General features: G+C 37.5%; 1 protein-coding gene across 1 annotated transcript in view; it reads right to left on the bottom strand.

Moving 5' to 3' along the window:
• Positions 1 to 17,091, bottom strand: part of LOC145984123 (transmembrane protein 8B-like) — a 248,997-nt gene that overhangs the window by 199,468 nt on the left and 32,438 nt on the right. The window contains exon 3 of the mRNA XM_083117558.1: positions 16,282 to 16,495. Coding sequence (XP_082973684.1) covers positions 16,282 to 16,495 — 214 coding nt within the window. The remainder of the gene's footprint in view (positions 1 to 16,281; positions 16,496 to 17,091) is intronic.

Below are 17,091 nucleotides of genomic sequence, written 5' to 3'. Positions count from 1 at the left end.
CTGAGGAATGACAGCCCATTCCTTGCAGAGTGCCAAAATGAAAAGAGGTATTGATGTGGATTGGTGTGGTCTAGCATGAAGTCGGCATTCCAAAAGATCCCAGAGATGTTCTATGGGATTCAAATCAGGACTCTGCGCAGGCCAGTCCATTAGTGGGACGTTGTTGTCGTCAAACCACTCCCCCACAAGCCCTGCAGTATGGACGGGTGCTCGGTCGTGTTGAAAGACACAATGGTCATCCCCGAACTGGTCTTCGACGATAGGCAGCATGAAAGCTGTTAAAATGTCAACGTAAGCTTGTGTCGTGACATTGCCATATAGAGCAACAAGGGGTCCAAGCCCCCTCCAGGAGATACATGACCACACTGTAACCCCGCCACCTCCGAATTTCACTGTCGGCACTACACAGGCTGGTAGATGTCGTTCACCAGGCATTCACCACACCCACACCCTACCATCGGATCACCACATTGTGTACTGTGATTCATCACTCCCCACAACGGTTTTCCACTGTTCTATGGTCCAGTTTTGACGCTTCTTGCACCACACGAGGCGGCGTTTGGCATTTGTGTGTGTGATGTTTTACTTATGGGCAGCTGCTCGGCCATTATTAAACCAAGTTTCCACACCTTGCGCCAAACAGTAATGGTGCTTGGAGTAGATCCTGATGCAGTTCGGAATTCCTGTGTGATGGTGGCGATGGATGATTGACGATAATGCTGTACGACCCACTTCAATACTCTATGGTCTCTGGAGGTCAACATGGGAGGTTGGCCTGCATGCTTTTGGGTTGTACACATCACTTCACTATAACATCGGAAACAGTGGACAGAGGGATGTTTAGGAGAGTGGAAATCTCACACACAGAGACTTCCTACACAAGTGGCGCCCAACCAACCGACCACGTTGAAAGTCTGCGAGTTCCTCAGACCATCCCATACTGCTGTCTCACACTGTCTGCAGACTACTGAGTTTGCTGACTATGTGTTCTACGTGGTAGTTGGCAGTACTGTGTCGCCCTCTATGATAAACACACGTTTCGCGGTGTGTCCGGATACTTTTGATCACATAGAGTATGTCAGAAAGAATGGAACAAATATATTTTTTTAGGAGTTATATGAGTGAAGAGTAGGATATTAATAATTAATTCTAGTGATAACAATAACATAATATTCAAGACACAAAAGGAGAGAACAGTTTATGTCACAGACAGGGAGGCACACGAGAGGAGGTACTCCCCCCCCAAACACACACACACATCAGTCATCCAGCGTGAGACTTGGGAAAAAGACGGTTATTTTGATTGGGGGGTTTTCATCGATAAAATGTGAACTTTTTTATTTTTTTATTTTTAATAAACAGAAATGTTAACTTTTTGCTAGTTGTGGCTGGCCTCTTTCTCTTGGCGTTTCTGTTGTGAATGCCATATTTCGCAGCTAGCTAAATACTATTTCATGATGTAGCAGACGGGGGAGAGATATTGGCTTTGCTTCTAATTACTAATTTTGATTTGCCTTGCAAGCATGTATATGCGTGCCTACTACTCAATGGCCTACTGGCAACGCTGTTGTCTGGTAATCAAGGGATTCCAGTTTCAATGCACCTAGGTACGGCTCCCATTTTAAACATTATGTGTAGTTACAATTACCCTATATGAACACTACTAGTGACTTCATAAAATAGTTGTTTTTTTGTCAAAATTGCAATTTTGTACCCTTAGCACAGCATGCTACGATGCTAGGGATCTACGTTTTCTTCTTGCAATTTTGTGCCCTTTGTAGCTAATCTACGTTTTCTTCAGTTTCTGCCTCACTTTTAGTGTTACTTTGCTCTAGATTGTGAGGCCAAATTTTATATCGCAACTATTCCCGGGATGGCACAGCAACCAGTGTGCAATCACAGTGTAAAACAATTGATGACAAAGTCCTGTTTCCCTACTTGCTGCTTTGGGGAGGGGGATTTTTAATGTTGTCGCTTCTTGCTCAAACACTAGGCCTAATTGTTAGACATCTGCGTGGGTGGGCATGACTCACTGCAAGAAGGAATGTCCACTTATCCGACCTGCCACATGTTGAGATCATTCCCTCGATACATGCATGGTGGAAGGGCACGGGTTGTCATCATCCCTGCTTGATTCTTTGTTGGGTGGGATTCACGTGCTTCCAACTGCAGTCACGGACTAACGACTCACCCCAACGCTGGACTGGGTATTCACAGTTCATCTGGGACTTTAAGCGGGCAGACGGCACAGCCATGGTTTTCTTGGCACAGCACTAAGGCAATCATTTGATGATAACTGAGGAGATGGTTCAGAAGTCCCAATGAAACCTACATAAGTAGATTCAGCATTAAAAATCATGTGTTTGACATAATCATTCAAACTCCATTCCAGTACAAAAAAAATTATAAGCGGAAGCAGCAGGATACACAAAGAACCGAGAAGAGTCACAATTTTCAAGTTTGGCGAAATGGCATAGTGTTTAAGGCAGGTGCTTGTGGTATTGAGGGTCTTACGTTCAATCCCCACTTGAGGCAACTTTATTTTCAAAACTTTTTTTAACGTCTCGTTGCATTTCTATAATTAATTAGAACATATTGGTAAATTGAATAAAAGAAAATGTAACTGATTTACCATTCTTATATTTCTTTAAAACTATCCTTTTAGCAATGGCTTAAAAAAATTGTCTGGTTGTAAGACCAAGAAATCGAGAACATTTATTATATGGATGTTGAATTACGAATTTGCCGACATGCGTGGTGGAGTGATTAGCACAGCATGCTACGATGCTAGGGATTCCAGGTTTGAATCCCATCCCGGGCATAGTGTCCCTTGTGAGTGTCGCTTCATCAGTTACTATATCATCACTCATCATAATCGCGATTTACCAAAAGTGGCTAAATGGAAAATCAAATTAAATTGTGTATTTATGAAAGAAGAAAGAATACTGTTATTTTTTGAAAATGAATTGTGACGCTTTGAAGTATTTATTACAAAATGTAAAAGGGGAATATTTTATTTCGTAGGTTTGAAAGTTGTCAGTAATTCGATGAATATGAAGTAGCCTGGATGTTGGGCTGTCCTGTTTAAAATCACACTGGGTACTGATGGACACCTGAAAACTTCCCCATCAGATGGGCGAGTCGGGTTGGTTCACGACAACAGCTGCACAGGGCTGGAGTGGGCGGGTATTTCTTCCCATTAAGGCAGGCGGGCAATCGATCACATTTGCAGACCTCCACTTATTGGCTATTTGACCATGAGTTCGTTTACAGGAAAATGCAGTAAGAGAGGGTCGTTGCCATTAAGACAGTTCCTGTGCCGAATATAAGAGCAACGTGCCTGTAGAACCGTGACATGAATGAAAAATGTGGAAAAAGAAATATGCTGGTGAAAACCAATGTGTATTAATGTATTTTCAAAGATTTAAATAGTTGGAGACGAAAACCGAAGAAAGCCCTGTCAAATATAATGCATAAATATTATTTTTCTCTGCCAAAAACCCAATATTCTCAGATCATTGCAAGTTGTTTTCTCTGCCAAGCCCGTAGAACCGCCGATAAAACACAAACCACGTGATGCATGTCCATCAGCCAGCTTCGCAAAGCAGGCACCGAACTGCGTGCAACGTGGTCTCTATATAGAGTGCATGTGTCCTGGTTCTTCACTTTTGTGAAAGGAACAGATAATCTCCGTTCGTAAGTTCAAACCCTGGCAGGATCAGTGTTTTTTGTTTTTTTTTAAAAAATTACGTTAGTCCAATTGTGTGGCCAAACATTTGCAGCAGATAGGAAATGGCTTTCCGCTTTCACTATTTAAAATAGAGTTAAAGTAATGTAGTTGACACAATATGCATATCACTGTGCCACACAAGCCTCCCGCTAGTGGTTTAAAACCAAAAATGTGCAAATTCGAAATGGGATCCCGTTATGTCACATTACATTAATTGTTTTGAACACAGGGTGAATTTCGGATACTGAAGTCATTACCAGTTGAATAACTCCACACCTCTAGCTAGGATTGTGGGAGGGAGACTGGCAGTCGGGAGATAGGCCAAGACCTTAACAGGGCTGTCGTGCCAAGGAATATTATTATTATGTTTGTGTGTATGTTTACACAAGGAGAATGGAACATCCATAATGTCCCAAGTTCTATTGCTGATAGAGGAAAATGTGGTTCGGATCCCATTTTAAACTGTAGGTCCAGTTCCAATTATCCTTGCTGTGTATAAAGTGAAGTTCAATGCCAAAATTAAACAAACATGACGAAACAATATTTCTATGTAACTCACAATTTTTGCAGTTAATTCCAGTGACCCTTCTTCCAAAGAATATTGAACGTTTCATCTTCAGTTGTATTTCACAACACGTTTTTAGTATTTATTATTGTAAGTAGCAAGCTTTAGCTGCAACCCGATGAAGAAAACAATACATGCTTTACACTCAAAATTATTTCGACTCTCAGAATATCTGTGAATGTCATATTTTTATTTTCATCTTGCCACACGAACAATAACAAAATATAATGCTACAATCGGTGTGACGACTTGTAATAAGGAGACCCCATGTTCGATATTCGGTCAAAGCACATAGTGGTTCGCATCACACTTTAAAACACTGAAATACAAAGACAATGAAAAAATTAATGTGTTACAAGTTGGTAAAAAAAACAACCACGAGGGGAACCGAACCTAGGACTTCAGCTTACAAAGCTGACCTTCAACCAACATGGCCACAAAGCAAGGTGAAGAAACCAAGCTATTCAGGTAATTTCTCCATAAGATTGCATCTTTTCCTGTCTAGCTCGAAACTTTTGCTTCTCTCTAATTACATTCATTTGAAAGTAATACGCTTCATCAGATAGTGTTTGTATGCTGTCCACATTGCTGACAGAATACAAGTCAAGATTGTGCATAAAAATGAATGAAGACGTTGCGAAGTCGTGCTTTTGTGGAAGGTGAGTGTTTCAAACCCTAAATGATCATTGTGTTCTACGTAGCTTCCGTCAACATAGCAGATTCTGCTATGTGACGAGGAATCTTATTAACCAACAGCACATATATTATATTATTTTTAAACTATTTATTTAAAAAAAGAGTCATTATTCTGGAATCTACGGAGAAATTCATTCAGCCAGTAGTGATTTTATGAGTCACAATTCTATTTTTGTGCTCCATTATGAAACCAACGTGCACGTGTAAAACAGGAAACCACAACAATTTTTATTTTACAAAAATTCCATTTACTGTTAAAGTTAAATGAGAGGACAACAATTGACTTATTGTTAGTATCCTGGATGACTGATGTGCGTGTGTTTGTCGGGGGGGGGGGGGGGGTACCTCCTCTCATGTGCCTCCCTGGCTGTGACATAAACTCTTCTTGCTTTCGTATTTCTATTATTTTTCCCATCTCATATTCAGTGCCGACTTTGCGATTATGTTTGCCAGCGTGGATGGGGAAGGAGTTTATATATTCTTCAAGCATTCTCATTTTCTGAAAGAAAACATAAGTTGCCTTTTTTGCATCATTTTCAGGAATTACAACAGTACTATTTTTGCCTTGCTTACTCTAATTGCGTTTTTTCTTCATTATTTAGTGTTGCTTTTCTTCCATTTTCAGCAACTTGCAATGATGAAGAGAGACTCAAAAAGAACACCCATGTTCAGGCCAAATTCGAACATGGGGTTCTTGCATTCTAACCCATTGTGATAACCACTTCTTCACGAACGTCAGAAATGTGTTTTTTAAAATATATTTTTCACGAAATTTTCGCATTTACATTACTTTCAATGTAGACGTGGACAGTCCACTTAATTAATATTTACGCTGCAATCTTTCCGTTAGCCCTTTTCTTTGAGTCTGAGAGAGACAACATTCCCTGCATGTGGTTAAAATGTTTGATAGTAAGCAACACTGCTGGTTTCCAAACACTTACTTCGGCTGTACTGCCAGACACGAAGCTGGACTTAACTCAAATGAGTGTGCCACTTCTTGTAAACAGAAGTGTACCAGCTGTCAGTAGAGCTCATAGAAATCAAACCAAACCCCAGGATGAGCGATGTTGAAACAGTGCATATAGAGATGGGTTTTTGAGTTTCAATTCACCAACAGAAGAAAAGGACTCCTTGCTTCCTTATTGGATGTCTGGGGTACAGTGTTAAACATTCTGGGCACCACAATCACCATGGTGAAGCGTAGTAATTACACTGTGAAAAAGTAATTTTGCATCAGAGAAGCAAACATGTGTTCTTTATTAAATTCGGTATGCTGATTTAAAATATGCAACTAGTTTTTCACCTGCACGTACAAGTTCAGAGATACACGTGTGATGTCATATCCAGCATGGAAAAATTTTCTCCTTTTGAGCTGGCAACACTGTAGGCATGTTGGTGCCTACTTCGTTAGTTCTTTGTTTACCTCATGTGCATGAAGTTGTCATGCTGTGTATTTTATTCCTGTGTACAATCAGTGCAGCTTTTTGGGAAATACGAAGTAACCAAATGATGTGCAACTTTAATGATCTCATTGAAACATTCCTTGTGTTATGGTGTCGCTTGTCACTTAACGCTTGGCTGGACCTTTGGCCACCACCAGGGCAGCTGTGTTCAAATTTTCCTCTTCTTTCAAAAAACTGCTATGATATTCCAAAATCTGAAAAATTACATCAGCTTAGAATTCCTTTTAAAGCATCGATGTGAATTTTCATGTGGTTTGGTTTGCTGATATATCTAGATAATATTTATATAATAACAGAAATCAAAGCACATGAAAATTCACGTCCATGCTCTAGAAGAAATAAAAAGCTCATTTTTCAGATTTTTGGAATATCATAGTGGTTTTTCAAAAGGAGAGGAAAATTTGAAAACATCTTCCCTGGCAGCAGCCAAAGGTCCAGTCGAGCCTTAAGATCCACCTATTGAATTCACATCTAGATTTCATTCTGGACAATCTGGACTGTATAAGTGATGAGCAGGGAAAGCATTTTCATCAGGACATAAGTGAAAAGGAAACACAATACCTGGGTAGTTGGAACACCTCAATGTTAGCAGACTACTATTCGTTTCTCTACAGGCAGACATAGAGCTCATCATATAAAAAAGCCGTTCAGAGGAACCCACTTTCATATGTATGATTTTTTAAATCACACGTAATACTGTTTATACTTTTTCTCCATGATTCCAAATATACTTCATCTTCTTTTAATGTCTTGTGATTTTTTCAGAATATTATACTGTACATTATTATACTTAAAAGTACGAAAGTTTGAATTATATGGTGTCAGGTTGGTGTGCATGCTGTATATGGCAGTGATTTTTGGACAACCTGTGTATCTAAAAACTGTGATGTGGTGTGCAATTTTGAAGGCCACTTTTGAAATCAGCACACCTCAATGAGTTAGAACACCTCATTTAGTTTCCGATGGAGAAAAAAAGTTAAAATTTGTTGCACAGTGTTATCAGCACACTAGAAATTATTAAAATTACTGTGGCTAAACGAGGATAAAAAAATTCATTTTGAGGAAATAATCTTTTTAGAACCACACCACCATGCATCAAAAGGACAGCACAAATTTGGAGCCTGTAATTGCCAGTACTGTCCATACTATTCACCCAGCTCATAACAGTTTTGTCAGATAGGATCAGAGGCCAAGTTTTATTTCTCAGCGGCAAGAGATAACCAGTAACACTTCCCCAAACATGTCACCTCAATGGACATAAAACTAGTTTCCTGTTTAAAACTATGACTGCTATTACACATCTACATACTTTTGTATGTCAACTGCTTGGCAATTATGAATTACAGAAGAAATTACCTCTGTCACCCTCATGGGCATAGTTGGGAAGGGGCTAGGGGATAAGGCTAAGCCCCCAGAGCCTGACATTACCCCTGCAAATGCATGCAACATATGCACAAAATAATTAAGGAAAGAGAAACTGTAGAAAAAGTTAGAAAATTCAACATGAAACTTTCATGTGTTACTCTTTTGGTGTGGCAGTCACTTAAGGAAAGAAGTTCAAATTATGTTTTGATGCAGGCAGTACACAACAGAAGGTAGATGCAGGGTGCAATTTATTCTCTATAAAAGTTGATGTCCATGTGCATTTTATGGATCATATGTATGGGCAAGATTTAGAAGAAAATATATCACCATTATTTCTTTTGATATTGCACCTTGGAGCGCAGGGTAAACAATGTTGTTGCATTCAAACAATAGCAGCTTCAGCATATAGTGTTGTTAACATAACATAAATGGAGTCTTTCCACTGCGACTTCCTACAATTGAGTTTTTCTGAACATGAAAAAGAGCCGTCATTGTAAAGACTTGAATAGAATTACAGTTTTGTTGAGGAAGAGGCATTAGAAAAAAAAAAGTGATCTGCATTGCATACATGTCATTTAAAAATGTACACCTCAATGTCGTGAGACTGTAAATGTCACGATCGTGTGGGACCAATTGAATTGCATGCAATCACTATATTAAATGATCATTACAGTTCATTAGTGGAATCGGTCCTTTGTGTACATTGTGCCACATCACGAATATGTATGCAGATGCATGAAACATATTTGGATATTCCATTGTGTGAGGGTGGTGCAGTTGAAAGTTGTGTTAAACTCTCTAATGATGCTGCTCTAAGAGTCTCGGGTATCTCTCGGAATCTCAAGATAGATTAATTCTTCTGGAGGTAAGAAGAAGCTTATTTGATGTCTCGAGCATCCCACAGGAAAATTATCATGGCAGGATATGTGCTTATGCTGGCTACATAACAAAAATAAATCTTAATCATCTTTTGGAGATTGGAAATTATTGAAAAATTATTCTTTGATGTTTTGCGCATACTGTTTGTGAAATTAAGTCACAGATGACAAAATGATCATTTCTTTTGATTAAATAGTTTGTTAATAGTAAAAGTCGCACATCGAGTGAACAGACATAGACTACTGAATTTGAGAAAGAAAATTAAAGGATGCATATGCAAAATGATCTTATAAAACCTGCTTTCAATGCCATACTTGGCATCCTTTTGAAGACACCTGGCCAGGGTTATATAAAAGTTGTTTGGTTGAGAATCCTCATTAGTTTTGGAGGATAATTGAATAATACGTATTATCACCTAACTTACTGTATCCTTCACGCCTACATGTTTAGTATGTTCCTTTTTAAATATTTTGTTTAAGTCAGACCTTCTCTTCAGGCATGTATGATAATTCTTTTAATAAAAGGTCGAATTTATCCTTAAGCCTAAATAGACCAAAAATAGCACACCTGTGATGAATAATTCAATATGAGGTTCTCAATTTTGTAATAGTCTGGAATTTTTCACTTCCCTAATTCATTTCTTCAGTATACATTTTCTTAAGATCCGAAAGCATAGGCGTAAGTTGGTGGGGGCTGAGACCACTAAACCATCAACTTGGGGGGGCTATGAACAGAGATAGCAAAATACATGACTTATTACTATATACTAAGTATATCGTCGGCCCAATGACATAACGACGTATCTCATTTTTTTTGCGAAATTGAGTTATTAACATCGTTGTAATCATACCGGTGCCCTGCATTACCTGGCAAATTGGCGTAACTCAAATCCAATTAATAAGGAAGTTATGAATATTTTTTGATTTTGCGTATCTCCATTTGTTAAAAAAATTTGTATGTCATAGCGGCGTATCTTGACTTCCGTTGTTATGTCAGATAAAGTAAATCCTAAACTGTTTCGCAAGTTGGCGTATCTCTTTTCGCTTACAGCAGAAAAGTGCAACAATCGGGGCCAATACACTCACAAAGAGGAAAATAAAGCAATGCAGAAATGTATATTTCAGTGTTTACAAATCAGCGGTCACAATCTTAACAATAGCGAAACGGTCTAACAAAGAATAAGGAAAGAAAGAGGTAAAATGAATTGTTAGATACCTTTTGTTGATGTCTGAAATAACACAATTTAACATTAGCGGCATGGTTTTTCGAAGAAGGATCAAAGCTGTATATTAAGCATCATTTGTAAGCTCTGTTAGGCAATATGCAACGTTGTCAAAATACTCTCAAAGCTTTCAACTTGTCCCGATCATTTTGAGATCAGCAACCTTAGGAAAAAGATGGACGTCTTAGTGCTCTGGGAAGATGGCTCAAGAAATATTGTTCCATCAATAGAAATACACGTGATCGGAAAGAGGAAAAATAACATCAAAGCCGGGATATCTGTAAAATTTTACTGGCTTCCAGAAAGGAAGTGGTACAAAGGGACTATCATAGAAACATTGAATGAAGAATCCCGTATCATCTGATGAAGATGTACCTCTGTCTTATCTGCTGAAGAAGTAGGACGATGTATTATCCCCTAGACAAGAACAGGATGAGAGTGACTTTGATGCCGAAAGTGAATTTCTTGAAGATGGCAGTGACCCGGATGATCCAGATTATTTGCCAGGAAAATCGCAACATTGTGAATCAAGAGGATGCAAGTATGAGGTCTTCTCCTCATGTTCTAGATGTCACATCCTGCTTTGCTGGGATCATTTAGTTCAAGATAATGACTGAACATTACACAAGAAATGGGGCGTTATTGACAATTCAAAATGTGGGGTAAACAAAGTGCAGGATAACAATTATTTAATATGTGATAGCAGTGCCATCACTAGAGACCACATTGCAACAAATCCTGAAAGTTATGATGTCGACGGATCACCAAAAGAAGGCTCTACTACAGCTTCTAGAAAAGGAGGGAAGAAAAATCTGAGTAAGAAGTTACATAATGGAGGCTATGAATACTTCAGTTCAACTACAGGGAAGGTTGTTAAGAAAAGAAGATTGCTGAAACCCCCCTGCACAGGCTGCACCCACAAAGGAAGAAAATGTTATGTACTGAAGAACAATGAGAAATCACGAATAATTATTTTAAATGGATTTTTCGATCTTGGAAACTTGCAACGTCAAAGGGAGTACGTAGCACGACACGTTGATGTAGAAGATACGAGACAAAAAACCACAAAACAAGCATCGAGACATACAAAAACACAATTTTACTATCTTTCCCTAGATGGAACATGGCTGAAGGTTTGCCAGAAGATGTTTTTGAATACTCTCGGAATTAGAGAACGATTTATACGTACGACAGTGAACAACATTCAAGAAACAGGCATATTACTAACTGAAAAATGAGGTGGAAGATACAAACATCTGAAAGAATATGATGAGAGGAAACTGAGTATAGTAGAAGATCACATAAATCGCTTTCCACGAATGGAGTCTCACTATTGTAGAAAATATTCAACAAAGGGGTATCTGCATTCTGATTTAACTGTAAAGAAGATGTATGAGATGTACAAGGAAGAGATTGACACAACATGTCAAGCATATTTTCAAACATACACAAATGTTTTTAAGGGTATGAATCTTGCATTTCACCAACCCAAAAAAGATCAGTGTGGATTATGCATTACGTACAATGCAGGATCTGATGAAGATAAAATGAAACTAGAAGATAAATTTATGCAGCACGTTGCAGAGAAAAGTAAAGTGAGAGAATTGAAAGCAATAAGTAAGACTACAGCGACGTGTTCTGCTGTTTTTGATCTGCAACAAGTTATTCACTTGCCTATGTCGAACCACTCATCCGTGTTCTACAACAGATGTCTGGCTAACTACAACTTCACTGTCTATGAACTAATCACGAAAAATTGTCATTGTTTGTTGTGGCATGAAGGAATCAGCAAGCTGCGCTTATGCATGTAATGCTAAAAGCAGAGAATATAAAAGAAATTGTGCTGAGATTTTTTGAGCCTCATCATGGGCAAAATGAGGGAGACTCTGCGCACAGTACAATCTCCAGATCGTTACGGAAAGTTGGGAGAGATATTTGTCCCCTCTCAGCTTGTACCCATCATAAAACTAGCCCGAAGAAACCATCCTTACATCGTGCACACAATGCAGATGGAAGAGTATCTGAATTTTAAGGCAATTGCTGAAGATCTGAGGCTTTTCCAGCTTAAGAAGAACGATGATGGTATTAAGTTCAGTTGGAAAGATATTCGTGAACTACGATTGCAGAGCAACAAGCCAGATACTATCTACATAAAAACAAGTTTACTGCAAGAGAATCCCGCAAAAATCGTAGTAAAGAGATGTAATACTAAAGATATAGCTGCGAGAATGCCACCTCCATTGAACAAAGAATCTGTGAAAATAGCGCAAGAGAAATATGCAGATTTATTGTCAATATGTGAAGGTCCTTTTCCCATTGGTCTAGACAGTCACTGCAAAAACTTTTACGCAAATTTGAATCACTGAATCTGTTCTCCACTCTATTCCACAAAAATGTTTTATTGATGTTTATGCAATGTAGTCAAATTATCTCCTAATATTGTACTCTTGTTATGTAGTAATTTTGCATGTACGTATAGCTTTTTAATTGTACTTGTAGTGAAGAGTTTTATAATTTGTACACATACTTAAAGCATGTAAATCTAAAGAACTTCTAAATAAAAATAACCATTCACTTTGAAAAAAAAAAAAGCGTCGTGAACAATAAAATCATAAATATTACATAGTTTTGCTCACATTTTGACTAAAAAAGAAGATTACTCAAATCATGAAGCTGTAACTTGATACTAATTTGCATCGCGTATCTCAAAGATATTTTTGTGCGAGTAATTATTTTGATCTGACATACCGATGTATGTCAAGAAATTATGAAATTTCAATCTCGTAATGCAACACATGTAACATTCAACCACACTATTTTACAGCAGAAACATAATACAATTTAATGACAAAACAAAATTTGTTATGGGGTAAATAGTTTTCTCAAACATCTACGAAAGTGTGTGCGAAAACGTTTTTTGCTTCTCCTGAAAAGTTGGAAAAAATTAGATAGGTTGTTATGTCATTGGAGCGATGATATAATTATGAGTATTGTTAACATCTTTACTAAAAAGTGTTTCAAAAGACAATGTGCATGAACTAGGAGAATGGATGGGATGTTCAGGCTACAAATTGCTCTCGCATGACATTCAGAACAAGATCACTGATATATCAGGGAGATCTGTTTTGCGCTCCGTGGTAGCAGATATTAAAAGTCGGGAATATTTTGCCATTACGATTGACGAAACTTGTGACATATCCATCCGTGAACAATTGACATTCTGCATTTGAACTGTGAATGAAAATTTTGATATTTTTGAGGAATTCATGTATTTTTACGATATTTGATATTTTTGAGGAATTCATGTTTTTTACGAGATTCTTTTTGACGTTGTAGAAGACATTCTGGCACATCTGGACTTGCCCATACAGAATCTGAGGGGACAGTGTTATGATGGTGCCTCTTGTATGAGGGGAAGTTTTAAAGGGCTGCAAAAGTTAGTTACAGATCTGCAGCCACAGGCTATTTATGTACACTGTGCAGCTCATAGCTTGAACTTGGCAGTTGAGGACAGCTTGTGTCACTTGCCCTGTATCAGAGACATAATGAATATAGCCAACAACTTGATAAAGACTGTTAGGGAATCCCCTAAAAGAATGCAAATATTTAGGAATATTATTGATGTGAACGAGAAGACTGGCCATACTGGACTGCGACCACTTTGCCCTCATCGGTGGACGTTGAGAGCCTCCAGTATCCAACAGATCTTAAAGAACTATGAAAACCTTCTCAATTTTTTGAGAAATTTTCTGAAGAAGATTCTACTGATGCAGCATCAAAATGTGCTGGATACCTGGAGACAATGCTTCACTTCAAGACATTTTTCTTTCTCTCCCTCTACTGTCATGTGATGGGTCCAATAGAAGAGGTAAACAGTAAGATTCAGTCTCCACGCATTGGTGCTACAGAAGTGGAATCAAAAACTAAAATACTTGAATGACATCTTTCAAGAAAAGTGAATGGATTTTGAGCAGTTCTGGCAGAAATGCACAGGGGGCAAACCAAGCCTCATTGATGAGCCACAATTGCAACATCACGTCCCTAAGAGACTTGAAAATCCTGATGCTGCCAAACCTCTCAAGTTCTACACTCCAAAATAGTATTATAAATCAACATACACTGACGTGTGTGACACAGCAAAAACATGTGTTAAACGAGGACATGAATCTACTGGACTACAAAAAGTAACAGCCGCAGAGAAAGAATGCATTTCAGCTGTGAACAGTTGCACAACAAACTTTGAGCAAACGCGATAATTCTTTCGCCAAGATTTGGATGCTGATAGGCTCCTGTTACACCTGTCCATGCTTGTGATATCGCCAAACAGAAGAAAGTGGTTCTAACTACCATGCGTGACATAAGGAAGTTTCTTTTGGAAGACAGGACCCTTCAGGATCTTCTGCCTGAAGTTGCCAAATTCATGATGCTACTCCGCACTGTGCCAGTGACGACAGCCACAGCCGAGAGGTCATTCAGTGCTCCTCGCCGACTGAAGACACATTTGAGATCTACAATGGGGCAGAAGAGACTAAGCAACTTAGTGGTACTCCAAATACATTAAACTGTGCTTGATAATTTGGACTTGAGACCGCTCGTTAATGAGTTCATAAGAATATCCCAGTGCGTAGAGCAACTTTTGCTTTATTTTGAAATCATGTTCATATGTTTTTGTTGTGTATGTCACTTTATATCTTAGTGTACATACTATGTGCTTTTTTTATTATTGCAAAATTAAATTTAAAAAGTAAAATATTGTAGCAAGAAGAAAAAAGTAAAACTATGTTCTTGCGATTTGTCTTAGCATTTATGTAAATAATTAAATAAAACTGTTAAATATTATAAATATTTGTTATTTTTATGGGTATGTCAACACTAAGGTTATTTGCACCCATCACATGTCCTTTCTTTACAGGTCAGTTGCGGACATGCCCTCACCAGGACTCGAACCCAAGACCACCAGATGAAAGTGAGTTGAGTTGACCACCCAACACGCTCAGCTACAGAGGCCGGCATAAAACTGTTAGGTTGGTTCTTAATGTAAATACATACTTTTCAATAAAAATGCTAATTGTTATCTAAAAAACAAATGAGCAGACACAAAAGACATAAAGAGACTTTGTGAAGCATTTTCTAAATGTTTTTCATGTTACATTTCATTTGTATGAGGAATATAATAGCTGCTTAAAAACTGCTATACGAAGATGTAATTTTTATTTTAAAAAAAGGGAGGGAGTAATCATTCATTAATTTATTTCAGTGATCAGAGGCCCCCCCCCCAATAATTTTTACAAGTCGGTGCCCCTGAATGGATATAATGTGTATAGAGCATTCAAAAGAAAAAAATGTAGCGAGGCTACAGGGTGACTTCATACATCAGTTGGTTACAGCACTGGTTCCATACTGGTAGAGAATATCCCCAAGTAGCAATTTTTCACTACCCTTTCAATCAGTAACACAGTACAGTATTATACAACACTAAAAATGCTAATCAAGGCAATATTTATTGTAAAATAACCCAGGTGGATTGATTTAAATAAATAATTTATAGAATTACATAAGCATTTTGTAGTGTAATCATTTAATGATGTTTATTAGGCTCTAAGAAAGAAAAGAATATATATGTACTGATGGGGTGAAGTTCATACGAAAGGAAATGTAATATGTAAAACACACTTAAATTTCTCGATTTAAAATGTAATAATTTTTATAGGCAAAAATTGCAAACATTTTGTGTAGAAAAATATATAAAGTAACTTTCATTAAAAAAATCGCCAAATTTCAGCTACAAAGACTATAAAAAATATTTTAAGTTACAATTATAGAGTACATCCAGAATGTTTTGATTTCACTGGAAGAAAAGCCACTGAAATTATTATAGTTTCACATACTCAACAAACAGTTCCATAGTAGGTTCATATGTACAGTAACAGAAACAGAAAAATGTATATTTACATCTAATTTTTTATTTGCTTTAATCAAACTATTCAAATATTTTACAGGGTCATTTACTAGAAAAAGCATTTCTATAAAAACAATGTGTCTATATGTATGGTTTCAAAAACCATGAAAGGAATTTTAAGCATGTTTTCTTTTTAAAAAATCAATTTAAATAAAAACAATTATCAAATATGACAAAGACAGATTCTTCTGCAGACAAAAATTTAAACTAAAATCAGATTTTAGTTTGACCAGATCAGATTTTAGTTTGACCAGATTAGATTTTAGTTTGAATCTTTGTCTGAAAAAGACCCTGTTAGAGGGTGGAAATGTTACATTTATAATGTGTTATTTTACAATAAGTACTGCCTTGTTCAGAATTATTAGTGTTTTATTAAACATGGAAACAATACTCAACACTAACCTCTTGTTGTACATGTTGGTCCCAATTTGGTATATACGCAGCAGCAAACCAATTTCCTGGTAGTGGATTGTATATAGGAAACACTGTTGCATCATGTGGTTGATATGCTGACTTTGTAGTAATAAAATACAATGATGTTCTACCAATGAAAAGTGAAGGAGGGTAGCTGGCGTTATCAGGATTCATGACTGGATAACTACCATGCTGTATGCAACTGGAAAAAAATAATATAAGGAGTGGGAGACCCAATAAGTCAAACATTTTAGAGAAACACTTACCACCAACAGATAAAAACAATTAAATACATCATGGATTTCTTTAACCACAGAAACAAGAAATACTACTTACTTAATTACTTACTTACTCCTTGGCTGCTACAGCCCCTGAAGGGCCTTGGCCTCTCTCACGATGATAGCCCATTCTCCCCTATCTTCTGCTTTACCTTCCATCCTCCTAACATCCTCCTCAACATCCTCCATCTTTTCCTTGACCTTCCTCTTAATCTTCTCCCTCCTGGTCTCCCTTCATACACCTTCTTAACAGCTCTGTCTTCAGGCATTCTTTCCACATGTCCCAGCCACCTCAGTCTTATGCTTCTTATATCGGAAACTATATCTGTTTTTTTTGTAAAGTGCTCTAATTTCATTGTTCCTCCTTATTTGCCACTGTCCATTCTCATTTAGGGCCCCGTATACCTAGGTATTTTTCTTATTATCCTTCCTTCCCAGAAGGGATTGGGGAACCACTGTACATTTTCATACAAAATATACAACATTAGTGGATTTTTATGCAAATAAATCTAGCCGTAAA

This window comes from Lepisma saccharinum, chromosome 2 (genome assembly GCF_977018435.1).
Source record: "Lepisma saccharinum chromosome 2, izLepSacc3.1, whole genome shotgun sequence".
Classification (NCBI taxonomy): Eukaryota; Metazoa; Arthropoda; class Insecta; order Zygentoma; family Lepismatidae; genus Lepisma; species Lepisma saccharinum.
This window is presented reverse-complemented; position numbering and strand designations above follow the sequence as displayed.